Source organism: Anneissia japonica, unplaced genomic scaffold (assembly GCF_011630105.1).
Source record: "Anneissia japonica isolate Jap-2015-1 unplaced genomic scaffold, ASM1163010v1 scaffold288246_len349457_cov184, whole genome shotgun sequence".
In the NCBI taxonomy this organism is placed as follows: Eukaryota; Metazoa; Echinodermata; class Crinoidea; order Comatulida; family Comatulidae; genus Anneissia; species Anneissia japonica.
In genome coordinates this window covers 269,434-289,631 of record NW_022752398.1, presented here as the reverse complement: position 1 = coordinate 289,631, position 20,198 = coordinate 269,434, and the positions used below count along the sequence as shown (strand labels likewise).

Here is a 20,198-nt window from a genome sequence, read left to right as displayed (position 1 = left end):
TGAGATGATAAAATAAATTATAATACTGATAATAATATGATGACAACAATAAGAATAACCATAATATTAATACTAATAACTGCCTGTACTGGTCATTGCTAAGCCTGTGTCATGCCTCCAGTGTGGGACTGATTTCTCGTTTTTTTTGTGTTTTTTTTTCAATTTGGCCCCTTTTATTTTTATTCTTTGTAATTTTTTTGTAGTTCAAATAAATAACAGAAACAACTTTAAAAAATGTATATGTCCAGTGTAATAATTTATTCTTCCATGCAATTATGATGTTATAAGGTAGTTAAAATAAATAAACAAGTTCTCTTTTTTATAATATTTTTAATATTTATAATTTTGTATCTGCAATTTCTGTTTGATTTTAATCAATTCTGTGCAATTTTAATGTCATATTTATTTATTCTATTCATACGAAGCGCTTCTGTCCCTGGTCATTGGATCCACATGCTAAGAGTTGCTGCTGTATGCAGGAGCAAACAACCCCACCAGGTACCCATTTATACTGGGTGCAGAGAAGCAATGCAGATAAAGTTCCTTGCTCAAGGACACAAGCGAAATGCACAGCGAAGGATTGAAACTCCGACCTCAAGGTTGGGATACCAAACCTTTCACGCTGCACCAAAACCGCTTCCGCCGCTATTTATTGTAGTTAAAATAACTGAAAAAATAATTAATTACTATTTTAATAACTTCTACCTAAGAACCTGAGTTTTTCTATCACTGTGATATTACAAGACAAGAACTTCATTTTGCTCATTCACACTTTATTGTTACACTGTATATGACAAAACAAAAATTATTTTTTGAGAGATTCATCTTTTCCAAGAGAAAGTTGTAACTTTCTGGCAACATATACATTGTAATGCACACATACACATATCATTTTCTAGTAAACTGAACATTTTAAATAGAATAAAACAAAAACAATAAAAAAAATGTTTGATGGTAACACTACATACAGTATTGTCAGACATACTGTAGTCAACTATTACCATTCTGATAAAATTCCAATAACACGATTATTTTCATTTAACAGGTAACAATTAGATTTTTGCAAGCACGTGAAGATATCCTTCAAATATTAAATCATAATTTGTGACATTCTACAAACTATAATTACATGTGCACATCTTAATGCCTTCATAAATTCATATATGATATCTTAAATAATTTTCTTATTCTATAAATACATATCTAAAACAAAAGACAATTTATTTTGAATCATTATTTTGTCATGGTGATAATGAGTTGAACCAATGCAAATATGCTGTGCAGTGAAACAGTTGCTTCAGATAATTAAAGTGACAATATCTTCTGAAAAAAACAATCATTCCTAAAATTTCAATTGTCAATAGAAAAAAAAATATGTAAAAAAAAATACTATATAATGGTGCATTAAAAAAAAAAGAAACAAAAACAATCCCCAAATTCAAGTATAAAATATACCAAAAGCTATGTTCATAAATAATATATCATTGGCAAATGTTGTAGAGGATTCTGTGACTTTATTACTGTATGTCTTTTATTAAGACCTAATATGGAAGTACTAGTGATAATTTATTAATACCTACTATACTGGCAAGATAATAGGTGCTCCTAAAAACAGTAAAAAATGAATGGTTAACATTTATATCTAACCAAAATGATCTTCCCAAAATTATTACATATTAGCCTTGAAGTTTGTTAAAATATGTAAATACTTTACATACATAAATATAAAGACGTTATTGTGTTTACCTCCAATACACAACAATCTACTGGAATAAAATTATCATCTATGAAGAATTATTTTATAAAGCAATATAATTTGGGATAATTTTTTATAATAAATAACAAAAGCAATGATCTGAGAAGCATACTGTTTAACTATTTTGTTACTATACTGTTAATTATAAACCCAAGATCAAACCCATTAGCATTTGTTATTCTAATTCTACCTACAGATCTTTCTGGACATATTTAATACATGGTGCCAACAACTGTCAATGACCACATTTTCACCGTCAATTGTAATATTTTTAGAATGTAATGTTCGTCAGTGCATCATCAATTAATTCTTCTTTCTGTTCCATATCTGATTGAAATACAGTTACTATTATATAGACTACATAGATTCCAGGCATTTGATTGGTTAAAAGCTGCAGAATATTTCTAGCCATGCCTTACAGTATGTCAATATGCCTACAATCTATGTAGTGGTATATAAAACAAAATATTTACTGGGAATTTAATCGGGTCATAGTAGCATACATATATTTATAGGGTTGAGGAGCATGGTTCAAATTATAGCCCAAACTGATCCAGAAGCTGTACTATGTCCTGTGACAAAGTAGAGGGACAGACTACAGCCTGCAGATCACCAAGGGCTATAATTTAAACCATGCCTCTCAACCCAGTAAATATTTGTATATTAATATACCCCATAAATATTTATTAAGTAATACAGATACCAACATTTTATTGGTCAATTTCACTTGGTACTCAATACAGTAATTTACTTACTACCTCACATGTGTCATATAATATATTTGCAGATGTAGAAAGTAGGAAAAAGTACTACACAATCCGTTACTACAGTTCTCAACAACTTAGGGATGTACTACTATCTTTCCAAAATGTCTATTTAACATCAAGACCTTCTTGGTAAAATATTTATAGGGTACTGTATATCATCGGTGTGGAATGACTGGAAATAATACCTTCCTCTGCGTTGCATCAGCAGTTAGTCCCAATTGTCTAACTTCCCGGGATGTAGAATACGTTAATTTCCCTCAAACCATGTTGTATTTGTAAAATATCTAAAATAATACCTCATCTCTTAGGCATTCTACTCCATTCATGCAATCACAGCCTATATCCAAGTAGCATTTAAGTTATCTCTCGAACCTTAAAAAAATCTACAACTAATAATATTGACATTTCATTATTTTTCTAGCTCTCTTTTCTTAAGATGCATTTTAAGCCTGCTTCACTTGAATTTAGCAATAACTGTATTTTGTTGATTTTTAAATGTCCCATTTTTTATCTATATCAGAGTTTTTAAACACAATTGACAATGAACTGCTGTTGGTTTTTAGATCAAAATAATAGGAAATATCGGTAAGTACAAATAGGCAAATCATTATGGGCATGCTCTATAGATTTATAATCTCAAAAGAAATACTTTTATTATATGTAGGCATATGGGTAAACACCCAGACACAACAAGCCAGATAATGAAACAAATAAATATTATTAAAACATCTAATAAAGAATGGAAAAAAACCCCAAATCAACCTCCACTGGGACTTGAACTAGACCTTTCGCATACATGGTAAATGCCATAACCATTAGACCATGAAGAGTTTTGTGGTGAATCCAAGTGGCAGGAGTGATTGAATGTGTTTTTCATTCTTTGAATGTCTTGATATCGGAATTGAAATAGCACTTTTACTCACATGGACTAGACACAGCCAGAGATATACATAATATATAGATACACCTTTCCACCCTGCTATACAATACTTGTATAATCCACCTTTAAATCCCACCTTCATTGCCACCAGCATTTTGAACCTAAATAGATTCCTAAACATAAAACTTAAATATTGTATCAAACAGAGATGTGGCTTCTTTAATGTCTATACATTTACTCTACTAACTGGCTTTCTGACCTCTCCATAACTCGCTCCATCAGTTACTATTGTCTGTAATTAATTGTTCATTCTGATACTTTACAGACAGCTGATATACTTTCTTGTAGTAGTCATCTAAAACACACACGGTGTCTCAATTATTGGTATTAAAATTTCATGTTCCAAAAATTAAGAACTAATATTCATTTATGTTGTGCCGCAGATGGATCTATATCTATATTCATATATTATATACTTATATTAAAGACCACAACAGAAGCTTAGTTGACCAGCAGAGCACCCCTTGCAGATAAAACTTACTGGTATGAAGGAAGTGCTAAAAACCAAGCATACCTTGTTGCCAAATCATTCAGAAAAAGCATATTTTCATTTTAACTTGATTCTATTTTTAAAATGTAATAAGTTTTATATTAATGAATTATAAAATCTCTGAAAAATTTAGTGGTGGGTGGGTCTGGCATATTGCTTGTGATAATTCTGCTTCCCACAACAGCAGACATAAAACCAACAACATCTATTGAAACAATAAATGAAAGGGGATGAGTAAGTACTTGTAGTTTTACCGACCGAGTGCTTCCCCTTCTGTCAATTGCACACATTACTTCAAAACATATCAGGTCGTCTCTGCAAAATGGCCATGTAGTATGTGGTCACTATGGCTGTCACGATGCAAGGAGTTGTATACATTTATATTTAGAACAAGTTAGAATGATTGAACAAACTCATGAGGCGCTACCAGTTGAGCTTGCTTGGCTTGGCACCGGTTTTCCTTTTGTCATTCGATCTAATTCTGCTTTCGCATCACTCCGAACAGCCTTATCTCCTGCAAAGAATAGAAAAAGAAAATGTAGTAGATTAGAGAGGAAACTACTGAAAATTGAGATATAATCACTTCCCTTATCATTGGATGGTAATCAAATTACAATGATAAAGACTAAAAACTCCGCCACAACAAGTCGTTCTTGTTCTTGGCCTGGACATGGAATTGACTCCGTGCCATTTCTTCGGCATGATACAAAAATCTGTTTTTTTGGTTTTTTTCCAAAAAAGTGAGCTTTCGTGACAAAATGAGTTAAAAAATATCAAAAACGAAAAATGGGTTATTGTTATATTTAGATAGTTGATTATATAAGCTTTATTTTGGTCTTTGAATCATGTTCCTATGTTAAGTAAAATGAGAATATGATCATTTTAAAGTTTGGATGTCTAAAAACATATTAAGAGAAAATCGCCTCTAAAAAAAAATAACTGATAAATTTTGTGTTGATTTTCCTATCAATTCTAAAAAGTAGCTTTAAAATGTGCCTCAATATCAAGATTACCTCAACTCAGAAATTCTGCTACTGTAAAATATACATATTAAACTTATAAGAAAAATTGAAACCCAATTCTTGCCAAATTATCACTTCAGATATATTTTCTTGAATATATCAAACTGACCTGGCGTACCACAAGACTCATTTTGTCACGACAGCTCACATAAATATATTTCAATTGAATAATTGGTACTTAGACATAATGCATACCTGCTTTGGATTGTGGCGATCCTGTTCCTGTTTTTTTACTTAGTAAACTGTTGAAGAAGTTCGCTAAAACGCCCTCATTAGGTGTGCCACCAGCTTTACTTGGATCGATCTTAAAAAATTAAAAAAGGCATTAAGATTAAATCGTGTTAAAAAATAACAATACACTATCAAATTTGTACACAGCATTTTATGGGTTGGTGGGAATCAATATGTTGCTCTACCGACAATGTGCTATATTTATATATAAAGATCTGAAGGAGTACACCAGCTTGGCCCCATATCTTAGTTAGAGCTCATCTAAACAATAATTTTAGGGACAAAGGCCCCATTTCAACAGTAGACTTTAACCAATCACTTAAACAGTTACAATAAACATGTAACTACCAGGCCCCTTCCCTTTCTGAAAATACAAAATCAATCTACTTTATTCTTGTTGTGTTTTCATTTAGGCCTTTTTCACCTTCTTTTTGCACTCTAGCACATAGAGACCATGTATAATGCACTTTAATAAATGCCTATTACCCATTTAAATTTTGCAGAAGAAATAGGGGTTATAGAGTTGGCATGCCATTCAACTGGTTATTTTGGCACAATTTATAAGTACAACACAAATACCAGGTTAGATATGACCTTAGCGACCCAGTTCAATGACCTTGTCACAAAGTAAACAGACTACTACATACTAAAACTGTGTTTGCTTTGCTTGTTTAAGTACATTGAACATCGACATAGGAGACTAATTCCATTTCTAGTGGTTATATAATTTATGGTCCATTAACGCAATAGCCATGTTAAATTAAGAAGCAATTTTTTTAGCAATAACGTATTATGGAAGATTTTTCCATTAAGCAAATAACTGGTTATTCGGCAAAAATGGGTTCTTAGATTGGAGTTGTGGATAGGGAAATTTTTTCACAAAAATTAATTATCATCACAACTTAACAAGTGATGAACTGCTCAAAGATTCACAATTTATTTATATGGGTTGGTATTCTTGGGTTAGTTAGCCATTAGGTAGGTTAATAGTTTATTGATTCCTATACGATATATTAATGTTACTAACTTTTGCTTTGCTTGCACTTCCTGGTGTTACAGCAGCTGGTGAAGCCGACGTCTTGCTTGGCCGCTGTGGTGATTCCTATAAACCAAAGTGCATAATTTAAGTATTATTTAAAGCATAATAAATATAAAATGCTGTCTCAATTAATTAAATCCTTATTAATAAAATCATTAATATTTATTATATGAAAATATATAACAAATATTTCATTAAATAGTACTAAAACCATTTTAGTCAATTTTATTATTTTAAAGTCTATTTTTTGTCGATAAAATTTATAATAATGTAATAACAATAACAGAGGGTATTACTGCTTTTTATACCTCTAAAATTGCAGAGGAAGGCAATTTTCAAAAAATAATCTTTCATGACTAAAAAGGATTATCAGTAAAAAGTAGTATAACTTACAGCTGCTTTTCCTTGTGAAATATTCTTGCTCAACATATTCTGCTGTCTCATCAGAAACAGTTGTTCATCTTCCGCAACAGTTTCCCGACAATCTTGAATTCCCTAATGAAAACAAAAACAAAATGAATCCATTGTTAAGAAACTCAATGGCAACACACAATTTACGAAATCCAAAGTTTATTTAAAGTCTCTCCTATAACATTATGGGGTTTTCCTAAATGGCTCATACCACCAAATCTGTGTTCATATGAGAACATATGATTATTCACATGAGAATCTTATGATCATTTTATGATTACTAGTATACCCCATAGTTTGGAGGTCTAAATGTGTGTCTTATTTCTTTTCTACAATGATGAAAAAATGGCAACAGCAGCCACAAGCTCTTCGCATTTGTTGTATATTAAGCCAATTGTTCAGACTATCAAATTTTATTTGACACAAAAAAACATGCTAAAATATGGTCATCATGACATCATATCATGACCATATATAGGCACATCATGACTATATATGGGCATATGACAGTTTTTTGCTAGTGTGGACGGAGCTCTAATTGAGCAATGAGAAAAGGAAATTTGAAGGTTGTTACATAACGTTGATGCGTTATATAATCCTGGGTTAGATGATTCCATTATTTTTCGCAGGTAAGTTCCATTAGGAATCTGGCTTATATCAGTTCATCCAGGTAAGTATTCATGAAATATAAATACAAATTAAGCAATTTAACCCTTTGAGGTCGTGGTCTGTATCCCATACAGAGTAATTTACTGTCCCTGGATGCGCGGTCCGTATATGGTACGGACCTATATCTAGTTACTATGACATTAGGGAAATCACCTAAAAGAGTCAGCAACAGATGGCAGCATTATTAAAACAGTAGGAGACAAGGCTTAGCGATTGTATAGAGCAAAAAAAAAAAAATAATAATTTTTCTGTCAATGATTGATGTACTTGGATAGACAAGGATAGCGGGATTGTTTATATAATAAATAAAAAATTAATTAATTAATTAATTAATAATATAAATAATATGAATCTGAGGAGAGATTTTAACTAGAAACTTTAGCAGCGCAACTAGTAATGCTAGGCCTAGGTCTGCAAACGTTCATTTCAGGTTTGGTCATGTACATGTACCTCCTCTCATATTTCAATACCCCTACCCCCATCTTCTCCATTATTATTATATTATATTATTATTTTATCAAGTGTACTAATTTTAGTGAAATATATCCTAGGTCCAGTAGTCCACCCTAGTTAGAAATAAGCATACAGTATGTAGGCCTAGCTAGGCTTACTTGCCCTCTATCTGGGGAGGGGGCGTGTCATACAGGCCGTTCCCCAAATTTTGACCTCAATGACTTTTGTGACCTTGGGCATAAAAAAATCGTCATAAATATATGAAAGTATAATTTTTTTTAACCAAACACCTTATTTTTATGTAGAAAACAACATATTCCACATAATGCGTAACATTTTTTAACATAGAAATTTTTTTAGTGTCGTTTACATGGGGCTTATGGGAGGAAAAAAGTACCCTTTTTGGGCCCCTAAATTGCAATTTTGGGGCACATGACCATTGACCTAGGTAAAAAGTCAAACAATTTTACCTAACAATCAAACCCAACATTTTTTAGAAAGTTACAGTCATAGAAATTTATTATGAATTCTTCAGAAACCTATTAAAACCGCTTAAGGGGCCGCAGTAACCTATAATAAACCCTCTTGGGACTTCAAAGGGTTTAATATGAAATTGAATTTCTCAATTTTTTTAGCTCATGACACACAGTGCATCATTAATATCATGTCCATAACATTAGTAGCCTTTCAATGTATAATACACACCAGGACATTTTGATATATATGCAAGAAACGTTTGTAATAAAGAACAATGTTATTTAAATGTCATGGCCTTATCATGACATGAGTGACCTTTGGATGTATAATACAAACTGAAACATTGTGATGTATGCTTACAATCAACAATGTTAAAATGCCATGTCATCATCAATACATGATCAAGTAACCTTTGAATATATACACACACCAGAATATTTTCATAAAGGTTTACAGGAATGTATAACTAAATGTCATTCCTCATCATAACAAAACATGAGTAACATTTGGGTGCAAGATTACACACCAGAATATATTTATATAGGCTGGAAAAGTTGAATGTTAACTAAATGTCATGTCCTTTAATAACATGAGTACCCTTGTTAGATGTATACTGTAAAACCAGAAAATTTTATGCCGCAAATAATTTTCAGGTCACATGTTCTATGTTTAAAAAAGATCGGTAGAATACTATCTGATCATCGTGAATCTCGAATCAGTTTCACAAAGGAGATTTTGGTCATTAAAAATCACTAAATTACACCAAATATTAATTTCAACTTCTTAAAAGATGATAATCAACAATAAACAGCAAGAATTGTCGGTATTATTTAAAGGCCTAAACTCGCCAACGACGATGCAATACAGATCTAGGGCCTAGGCCTAAATGGGAAAACTAATCTTCATACCTTGACAAACCACGATGCTCAGTCACTATCAATCAATGTGTTTGAATCAATATTAGGCCTACAGGAATAAATATTGTTCATTGTAGAATGCTTGAATACCATACAAAATTTAGGAATATCGTATGAGTGAGTATATTGACATTGTAATGTATGTAAACTTGTGTCTTTCTTAACTGTGCCTGGGATGGTCAGCTAAGTCCTGGTCCTAGCAGCTGAGGTAGGCTGCAGGCTTATGGCACCTAGCCTAGGCCTAGCTATTGTAGCCAAGACAGTGGCTGTAGGCCTATCTAACCTAGAACTAGAACTAACAATACGATATTTTCAGCTATTGTATGGTATTCCTCTCATGAATAAAATTTAGGCCTTTTGCGATTCGCTAAAGTTTAAAGTCACGAAAACGGCCAAAATTATCAATTCGCGAAAGTTTCGTTCAGCGAAAGTTTCTGGTTTTGCAGTAATACACGCTGAAACATTTAAGGATAGAGATGCCTCTAATTTAAAGTAAAGCAAGCAGTGAGATTGCCCTTGTATTGTTTGACCTACCTTCCTACTGACTGGGGGTTTAATGAGCACATCTTCAAATGGATCATCTGGTTTGATGTTCATCATATTCTCATAGCAAATGCTGATCTTTTTCAAAGTATCCCAACCTAATGGGCTGCATAATAAAACAATAAATTTATTTAGTCATTAATAATTATAATTATTATTATATATAATAACAATAAAAGAATAGAACTCCATACAAATAAACAGCAACCAGTAGGCACATTATAAACAACACAAAATGACAACTACTGTGCTTAGTGTTTTAACTTTTTGATTCATGTCATGTTGGCTGTTGTTAAATACCTGTACGTACTTTTGTTTATTCAGCCCATATCAAGCCATAAACTGAATATACTGCTACTGTATATCATCTTAAAATCTAGGCATTAAAACCATTCTACCTGATTTTGTTTCTTTATTATTTATTGCTTTCAATACATAATCATATACAGTACATATTAACTACATAAAAAATATAAACAAAAAAATTAGCAAGAGGATGATCCTTAAAAGCTCATTTCCATATTAGGGTCCTGATACAGCATTTATTCAATTATTTTTATTTATTTATTCCAGACCCAACAGTGTGTCAAACACCAAAAACAGGGTTGCCATAAAAGTAAATTTGTTTATTCTGGTTTGTGCTGTATGTTTTGTTAGTTACCTTCTTGTACTTTAAAAGAAAAAAGGATTATATCACACTGTGTATTTATTTTTTGAACTATTTAAAACTCTCTCAACTAAGCCTACAGTTTCATTCCATTTTCAAGTCCCCTCAACTAAGCATACATTATACTACATAATAAAACGTGTGTAAACATTTTTGCAACTTACATAAAGAGGGCCTCCTTCTCGACAACTAAGGGCGGAGTATTGAATGGAAAGTTGTATATCCTGTGAAGGAGATATTTCTTGAGTAATCCACAGTTCTTCTCTTCTTTAACAGATATGTAGAATAAAGCGGCACCATCTGTTTATCACTATGTTAAGGAAAATTAAATACTTTTCGTGATAATAGATGTAAATATTTGCATACAGTTCGCCCTCCAATTTGAGACCGTCTTTGGTACCTAGAAATTTGGGGTGGTCTTGGGGTTTGGTCTCCACATAGAGGGAAAGATTAACAGATTATTATTTGGTTCTTTGAAAAATTGGTCTTGAATTAGAGGAGATTTTTTTTGAAGATGGAAATCTTAAAAGACTGACTGACTGATAGCTTGCCAACGTTGGAGACCACTTGTATACTTTGGAATTATGTTGTGTCCGGAAACCCCTGGCAACACATTACATTATGGTTTTCCTGAAAGATATATAAAAATATTTAACTTATAAAAGGTTTTGGCTACATTCAGACTAGGTGGATAATTCCAACCTAACTCACCAAGTTTATCCACCTGCCAGTCCGAACTAGGTGGCTTATCTCAAGCTGGGCTGTGTTCTTCCTATTGTAACAAGGCCTGGCGTGCCACCGTGTTTAACTTTTTCTAAGACGGGTTTCAATCACTGCAAGGGGGGGGGCCCCTTGCGGGGGTGTCCTTGGTAAAAAAATGACCAATCAGCATTTAATTACGTGTGCTGTGAGCGAGCGTACGTTTCGCATGCAATGTTTCAAAACTCATTTCCTGGTTACGGTTCATTAATATGCAAATTCTTGCGTCTGGCTAATGTAGCTAGTCAGAACACCCGGCAAAGGTAAGCCGGGCTTAACCTTGAGTCAGGTTTTGTTAATTTTGAAAAAAAAAGGATACAGTTTAAACAGAACTTCCTGATGAACTGTTGGATGTAATCAAAATGTTCGATCTTATAATCAAAGTCTTTTTCTAGACTTGACACAGCATCAGACTGAAAAATGTATAAAAGAAACATTTAAAGACACAGAGAAAAAAATTAACATGCTTGAACATACATTACACAATATCAATGTCATATAAGAATTAATGATGAGCTTAAGCCTCTGTATAGCTTTAATATTAAAAATAAATACATACTTTGCGTTATTAATTAAAAATGTTAATAACTATATTGTACTACCAAAGTACATGAAACAGGCAGCCAAAACTAATTAACCTCTACTTATCTATAATAATATTGACAATAATTTGGGAACCAATTCTTGTATTCTTTGCAATGAAATAGCTTGTATACATTGATTGTATTCAATGAAATCCGAATGGCTATGTCTATGTAACTGTTAAGGTTATATAATTATGTATTATGGATATAATCCTTTTTAACTAGAGTAAATTTAGCTCATATGATTGTGGAAAGTGTTCCTTAACAACTGGAAACAGAAGCACAATTAAAAATAGCAACAGCAATGATAATGTGAATAACCAAATGAGAAATATTTGGTTTATTGAATCATAATAGTAGTAGTGATGATGTTGGTCTGTGAGTGAGATACTTACCTGTATGAACAGATATAAGGAACTTACCCATGAAAAATAATTGAATTATCCAATCCAAGTAAGTAAGTAGAACTTGCTTAAGTCGAATCCAAAATGCCATTGAAATATTGTTTAACTTAGATAAAATTTGACTTACAGACTGTTAATTAATGGAAAACACAACAATTTGGCATGTAAAATAAGTTTGACTTTGAAATTATTTGACTTAGGAAAAGTCGACTTAGGCAAGTTTAACTGTATTCCCAAAATAGACATGTAACAACTTACCTTAGTACATACTACAATGACAGGGACTCCTAAATTATGTGTTAATGTAGTCTCTCCAAGTGGCAGTAGAACCTGCTCTTCCTCATTGGGAGTGACAACTGTGGTGCTCTTCTTTCCTGACGTTTCTTGAGTGCTATCTGGTTCCACATAAGTCTGAAACTGTTGAATCACTGAAAAAAGAGCAGAAGATAGTGTTAACAGCATGCATTTAATGGCAGAGGGTGGTAACTGTGGCTCAAGATCATTAATGACCAAAAATATCATAAACAATATAATATTTGTAGGTGTTGCAAGTTGCTATAATCCTGCAAACAAAATTTTGGAAACACAGTGAATCATTTTGTGAATCGGACAATTCATCAGGTAATTTATAATAATAATAATTCTGGATTTATATAGCGCCTCACGTTGACACAACCTCGAGGCGCTTAACAACAACAGAGAAGAATAAAAAATTAATTAAGTTCAAATGATTGGTTTGATGATTATCAATAAATGTTATTATTACAATACTTTGGTGATTGGAATCAAATTACAATGATTTGCTACTAAAAGGTGATGATAAAGAGATGGAACATTAACTTGTGAACAGATTTTAAGTACAGTCATATAGAAAAAAAAGGTTACTCATCATGGTTGGTCATTCATGATTAAAAAGTATATTGAGAGTAAACCATCTTAAAATAATGCATATGCTCCTCTTCACCCAGAAGTATATGGGTACCTGCTAGTAAGTGAATGATTCGGAATGGAATTAGTTGTGCTGATTACACGCATAATTAGGAATACTCCCCAATGAGTGAAGGGGTTACACATTGTGTATGATCGATTCTGTGTCCAATGACCAGTAAAAAAAGTGCCTTGAGCAATTATGTGGATATGTGCGCTTATAAGTCCTATAAAATAATAATATAATGCCAGTTTACCAACACCATTAGGAGAATTGGCAATCAAGGAAAACCAGGAAAAAAGAGGAAATGAAGACAAAAAAAGTGGATGTATATCACGTATACCTGGAAAAAACAAACTGGGCAAGAGCTGATGGAGCTGATGATGATGATACCACCACCTATGTTCACCTCCTTTTTACCTCAATCTTGCTTGAATGTAGTAATTTCTAACTTTTGTAAATGAGTATTCATTAAACAAGGAAGCTTTAAAAAACAAAAAAAAAACCCAAAAGAATTTTAACAAATCTAATTTTTTTTTTAAATGCTTACATTTTTGTTCCAAATCTCGCATTTTCTGTGGTGCAATATTTAATCGGCTGATGTGGACACTTAGTGCTCGGGACCATTTGTCTAGGGAGGCTTTAACATTCCAAGGCTGGGACATATCTACCACCAGTATTACCAATGTGTCTTCTATATTGTCAGCTGTAAGGGCAAACTGTAGAAGGCGAGAGTGGTCATCATCCCCGTCAAGAAGCCAGACACCACATCTTGCAATATCTGAAATTAATTCAAAATAAATATTTAGATAATCACCTTCACTTTCTTCATCTAATATCTTTACTTACATCAGACAATAATACATTAACCAGCTACATTTCGGCAACATATGTTGTTATGGATTTGCTTTTAAAAAAAATTGAAATAAGTATACTTTTATTGAAGATGAAATTCATGATTGAAAAAACATTACATAGAAAAAATTTACAAAGCAAAAACCATCCAAAATGACAGAGGAAAACATCAAAAAGGTAAAAAGAAACACACAAATATACGCATCAGAAGAAGTCTCTCTGACAGCAAAATAAAACAATGCATATTCTGCAGACATCAGGCTTCTGTCATTGTTTAACAATGTTGCCTTGTCCAAAAATAAAATCCTATCATTTTTCTAGAGTATTCACAATAATATGCCAATCTCTATCTTGAAACTTGAGTGTTTCATGCTTTACGTAGTATTTTGAAATTTGCCGTCTACCTTTCAAAAGGTTATGAGGAATAATGTTGTACGTTGCACATAGATAAATATTTTATCTATTTTCTATAAGTGTTGCAACTGGAGGGAACATTGCTATACATGTGTTTGAATGTACAATGTATTCACAAAATAGACAGCAAATTTAAAAAGTTCAAATCAAAGAAAGTCCAAACATCAATGTCATACACTGTATCAACTTCTACTTGCTATGAGTAGTTGGTTAACACTCTGAACGCCGGGAGTTTGAACAAATATTATCAGCCACTGCCAGATTTTTTTGGCAAATTTTAACACTTTTCCGAAGCTTGTTGAGAATGTGTATGTGATCAGATTGACATGTAGTGAAGAACCACAAGAACTACAAACAGTCTGTGATCCGTAACAGTAAAATGAAAATGACTCACTTTTGGAGATTTACACAATTTCGCACAACGAAGCTGAGATAATTGAGATTTCGTGAAAGTAATTCAATACCGCTCTACGCTAATGCAAACAGACAAATAGTGAAATACTTACGGTCCAGACTGACTATAGTGTTCAAATTGTTAGCACATGTCAGATTCCGTTAAGAAACCTGAAACACGGACATCTCCGTGTTTGGCGGTCAAGCGTTGTGTTACCAAACATGGAGACCTCCGTGTTTGGCGGGCAGAGTGTTAAGAGTTGTTGTTCCTGCTTCTTGTGCTGAAGACCGTTCAAACCTGGTCAGCGCAGGGTTTTAATTAAAGTCTGATTGCTCTGCTCTTCGAACAACCCTCACATTGAGATTTATGCAGGAAAATATGTATCCGTCGCATGCTGTTGGGTGGCATTCTACTGCGACTACCACACGTTCCCAGGGGCTCAGTTCAAACTTTCAAGTTGAAGTAGGACAAATAAAGATTTAGTGTATTAATATTACATGACAATTCAAACAAGAAGGAATGAAAACCACAGAAAGTTCACATCCTTACCATCTCTATCCTCATCTCTTACATCCAGATATGTATACTCCAACCCAGAACCCTTCTTAGGATCTTCATTCCCCTGAAGACGTGCAACCATAGAAGTCTTCCCAGATTCATCATCACCTGTAAAAAAACACAACAGACTAGATGATTTATAAATTTCATTATTTTTTTTTTCTTTTATTTCAAAGAATATGAACTATACAGTTGCTATCTAAAGCTACAATATTTAGAAATAAATGTATTCTAATGCTGTATGTGAACTCAGCAAAAGGAGGAACAACTATTTGAAATCTCACAGGAGTATCAGATGGGAATATCCTAAATTTTAACTGTGGTCAATTTGATTTGCATACAATACAAATGTATTGTTTGGAAAGAGTGACTTGATTTGCAGTGTACAGCCTAAATACAGGTCTCACTTAAATTAAAGACCCCTTCAAATTTGAAGATCACCTCCAATTAAAGACCACTTTTCTGTGGTCCCAAATTAACATGTTTTTTATTTTTATTATTCTAATTAGAGACCAAAGCTGCTGAAGACCATGAAAACAACAGTCCTGAAAGAAAAAAAAACAAGAAAAAGTATAAAATGGTGATCAATAGTGTATACATCAAAACCATTTTCTAATTTGCTTGACAACAAGCTCAGGAATAAACACAATAGCATACAGCATGTTATTATGTGTGCTCTTAAACAAACAAACATAAAAAAAAGAGGTCACCATATGGAACAACGGAGAGGAATAAACTTACCAAGCACAAGTATAGATTTGTTTGCTGGTAATTTTGAACTTGAATGTGTTGAAACTTCCCCTAGGATGGAATACCTGCAAATGAGTTGCAGAAAACTTATTCAAATAAAATAAAATCTGGACAATTAAAAAATACTTAATCATATGTATTCTAAAGTGAATAAAATTATTAAATTATCTTCATGTGACTCGAACAACCTATGCTAACCCTATTCAAAAATGAAAAACACTTTTGAATAAACAGGGTCAAAGCATTAGAAGATAATAGATTTTTTTATTTTTGAATCAACAAGGTGAGCTTTGCAAAATATTAATAAATTCAAACAATACATTTATAATTATGAATACAAACAAGAAAGGTATATTATACTGTAGATTATTACTGGTACACTACCACACTACTGTACAGAATAAAAAGGTAGGACAAGTTTCTGTACATCAAATTATTCCTGTAGATGTTCACAAATGATGTTTGAAATATTGAATGAATGATGACATGTATCACTTTCTTTAGTCTTTGTTAATATTATTGTATATTATTATCAAACAAATAACTATTATTTACAACAAAAAATGAAATTTTATAGCATAAACTTTAAAGATTTTGGAATCAGCAAGTTGGAAACCATAAACAAAAATTGTACAATCAGTAGATAACATGAAAACAATCTAATAGCTAACAAAATGATCAATACAAAATCGTTGAATTTTCCATTACATATGTATTGCGATTTCACTCACTAAATCTAATTTTATTCTGTTTTCATAAAGTACCCTGTCAAATATAATTAATACGTACTATTGTGCTCCATTACAATGCATGAATAGTAATACAGGTACTTAATTTTTACAAGCTTAGCATTTCATAGTACTGTATAATCTACAACACCAGTATCAGGGATTTCGGCAACCTTTATTTTTCATAGTGTGTTCAAAGCAACACTTAACCTTATGCCCTTAAAAGTAAATGCAAGCAATGTAACAATAAAGTTAGGGTTCCAATTAAGCTCAGTTACCATAGAATGGCTCATCCTATCTGCGACAGTCGCCAAAAGGTGTCGAGAAGGTTGAACCTGGTTCAACTTCGCTGAATGCGTTGCAGACGAATCGGGGTGCCTTCCTGATTGCGTCAAGGCAGCTAGCAATGCACCCTGATTCGTCTGCAACACAATCGGCAAAGTTGAACCAGGTTCAACCTTGGTTCAACTTCGCTGAATGCGTTGCAGACGAATCGGGGTGCCTTCCCGATTGCGACTGTCGCCAATAGGGTGAGCGATTCACTGTAAACAAATCAGGTAGACTTCTTCCACTAAAATTCAACACAAACAGATGCAGGAAATCTTTTGTCCATGGCCACAAAATAATAATAGATAGGTAATTAAGTTATATGATGTGTGTTAAGTTATTTGATGTGAATTAATTTATGTGACAGATTGTTTACGTTTTTTTTACTGTTTGTATCAAGGCTAATGACTTTTATGTACACCACTGGTTGTGTACAACAACAATAAGTATATTTTATCTTATCTAATTATTAGTATCATCTGCACTCATTTTATCAACTTGGGACAGTGACTGTTAAATGAGTTACATGTTCCCCAGTATATAGTTTTAGTGTACATCTGAGATTGTTGTTTTGAAATTCTTTTTTGCATGATGTGTTATTGGGAACACAATGGAAATAAGATAGTATAATATATACTCCAAATATCGAAATGCACGCCATGATGTCGGGATTCGATATTTCGACATTAATTATGTCATCATCAGGAATGAAAAATTATCCATATTTTCAAGCTTACATGCACAAGTACCAAAGTACGGAAATAAGTAGACCTAAATTTGTGTTCTTTATGCAATTTCTGAATAAACAAACAAATCTATTATTATTATTATTATTTTCAGTGGTGTATCTGGGGGAATTTTTTGGTTGAGATGCGCGCAATAAAAATTATCATCATTAAAATTTATATAGTAAAGAAATAGGCCTAGGCCCCAAATAAAATGAAGTTAAATTCTGATTGTTTAGGGTTCACAAAGCCTTGGCACTGCACCTCCTACTTGTCACTGCAAGGTATCTGATGAAGAATATTGAAGCAGGCCTAGGCTAGGCCTAGCTTAAACTTAGGCAGCCTAACCTAGGCCTAGTAGTAGTACTAAATAAAGTAAGTAGGCCTAGCCACCCTAGGCCTATACTAATAATACAACCATATGGGTTCGGATAAGAACCTTGGCGACTAATTTATTCAACAAAACATTAAACAAGCCCCACCCTACAAACCACACTTGTCTCACACCTGCACACAAAAGCACCGTCCTGTTCCTGCCACCACGCCCACAAATCAATGTGCGTAACTAAACTTCACAAACACTTCACTATACACGAGGGCACCGCACCCACATCATTCAAATAATACTGCACTTGGACAAAAATTTTGTTAGCCCATTCATCATGAAAACAGGTACGAGACCGCTGGACGAATTAGGCTCGATCGGCCTAAAATGGAGCGAATCGTCTGGGCCCTATCCTTCTTAGGCCCACTCGCCAATCTCACCCACCTCACGAGCCCTGTCACACCCGGACCCCTCCCTACCTTGGTGTAGCCTAGCCTAGGCTACGCTAGTGAGACACTGACAGGCCTCGATCGATGGCTATTGTCATATAACTATCACAGTATGTACTTTAAATGAAAATGAATTGTTTTAAAACATTAACAACCCCTCATACCATAGGTTTTGCTGTCCTTCCTCTCCATTATTTTGCTCGCCATTTCCGATTCTTTGACCGACGGGCGCCATTTTGACTCATCCAAAACCTGGATGACTGGAGTCTGCGCAGTGTATCTCGCTGTTGACGTAAGAATTTCGTATTTTAGGAGCGGGCAGTGTCATTATCAGCTATAATAACTCTCTCTATCCATGGTTATAATGATCTTACGCAACAAATTCTGCTAATTATAATGGAGAAAATATTTTTTGTTTTTTTTTTTATTGAAAGCAAATACTTAAAGCAATACTGCAACAATTAAAGCCTTGTCCATACCACACTCTCTGGTCCATACTATAAAGTTGTATGTAAAGATGCATATATTTGACAATATGACATAAATCATACCCAAATACGGGCACATCACACACATTTGTCACAATTAATTGTATAGTGTGGACAAAGCGTAATAAAAACTTAATAAAAACTTGATCAAAAAATTTAAAAAATAATAATAATAGAATTGAATTGCTTATTAATTTGTATATTAATTACAATAAGCAGCCTACTGTAGAGGCGCGACTGAAAAATAAAACAACAGGGGAAAACAGTCACCAATTAAAACAAGTTTTAAAATTTATAATTCTAATAATTTTTTCATAGGCCTAAATTTAAATTTCAGCCGAAAAATAATTTATAGATTCGCTTAGTAAAAAATGTAAGGTACGTCCGTAAATTATTTCTTTATGCGACCTGACAACTCCACACATCCTCAATAACCATACAATTTCGTGCATGCACTCAAAACCATAGGGGGCTGAGTTGGTATGGATGTGAACCCACATGATGACATAATTAATGTCGAAATATTGAATCCCAACACGATGGCGTGTATTTCAATACTTGGAGTATGTATTATACTTTCTTATCTGAGATTAATCAGTGGACCATTCGGTTTATGTGAACCCACCTTCTGCAAAAGTCCCTCTTATGCCCCTTTATTTCGAATTCTTGGATCCGCCACTAATATGAATGAGGGAATCTATACATACACGACTCTAAATTTTCTGCAAAGCTACAACGTGTAGAGATTTAAGAGGATTATTTAATTAATCGATTTTAGAATCCCGCCTTTTCATATTTCAGCATTGATGGAACAATTTTAGGAACAAACGGGGTTGGGGTAGGGTATTAGATGCATGGGCAGCCTGATTTCAATCTTATTTGGCCATTTGTTTTATTATTGAAGACACTCGTCAATCAGATGGTCATGTTATATAAAACATTCTCATTGTGTATGAGCTGCTTTGGTCATGACAACTTATAACTCTGCAGTCACAAGAACTGAACCCAAGACCTTGGGATCAGAACGCAAGCATCTAAAATCACTAAACTCACTCCAAATAACAAAGCAGTAGTAAACATTATTGACCTCCATTGACGAGCTACACAAATACCCTTCCCAATATGGAA

At 33.3% G+C, this 20,198-nt stretch overlaps 1 protein-coding gene across 1 annotated transcript; it reads right to left on the bottom strand.

Annotated features, from left to right (window-relative positions):
- Nucleotides 1–752: 752 nt before the first annotated feature.
- Nucleotides 753–18,871, bottom strand: LOC117122305 (cytoplasmic dynein 1 light intermediate chain 2-like). Its single transcript, XM_033267853.1, has 12 exons — nucleotides 18,747–18,871; nucleotides 16,020–16,093; nucleotides 15,270–15,386; nucleotides 13,608–13,838; nucleotides 12,388–12,557; nucleotides 11,461–11,554; nucleotides 10,547–10,682; nucleotides 9,707–9,821; nucleotides 6,639–6,740; nucleotides 6,234–6,308; nucleotides 5,171–5,279; nucleotides 753–4,467 (listed from the first exon to the last, which is right to left on the bottom strand). Exons 1-12 carry the CDS (start codon nucleotides 18,815–18,817, stop codon nucleotides 4,367–4,369), a joined length of 1,395 nt encoding a protein of 464 aa, XP_033123744.1. The 5' UTR covers nucleotides 18,818–18,871; the 3' UTR covers nucleotides 753–4,366.
- Between the last annotated feature and the right edge of the window lie 1,327 nt (nucleotides 18,872–20,198).

What these genes read in the sequence shown, in the direction of transcription:
- LOC117122305 (XM_033267853.1), bottom strand. Translation starts at nt 18,817, where the DNA reads ATGGCGCCCGTCGGTCAAAGAATCGGAAATGGCGAGCAAAATAATGGA. An exon ending in AACCCCCAGTCAGTAGGAAG is followed by an intron (nt 6,741 to 9,706) that starts GTAGGTCAAACA and finishes TGTTTTCATTAG; the next exon opens with GGAATTCAAGATTGTCGGGA. An exon ending in ATCGCCACAATCCAAAGCAG is followed by an intron (nt 4,468 to 5,170) that starts GTATGCATTATG and finishes TATTCTTTGCAG; the next exon opens with GAGATAAGGCTGTTCGGAGT.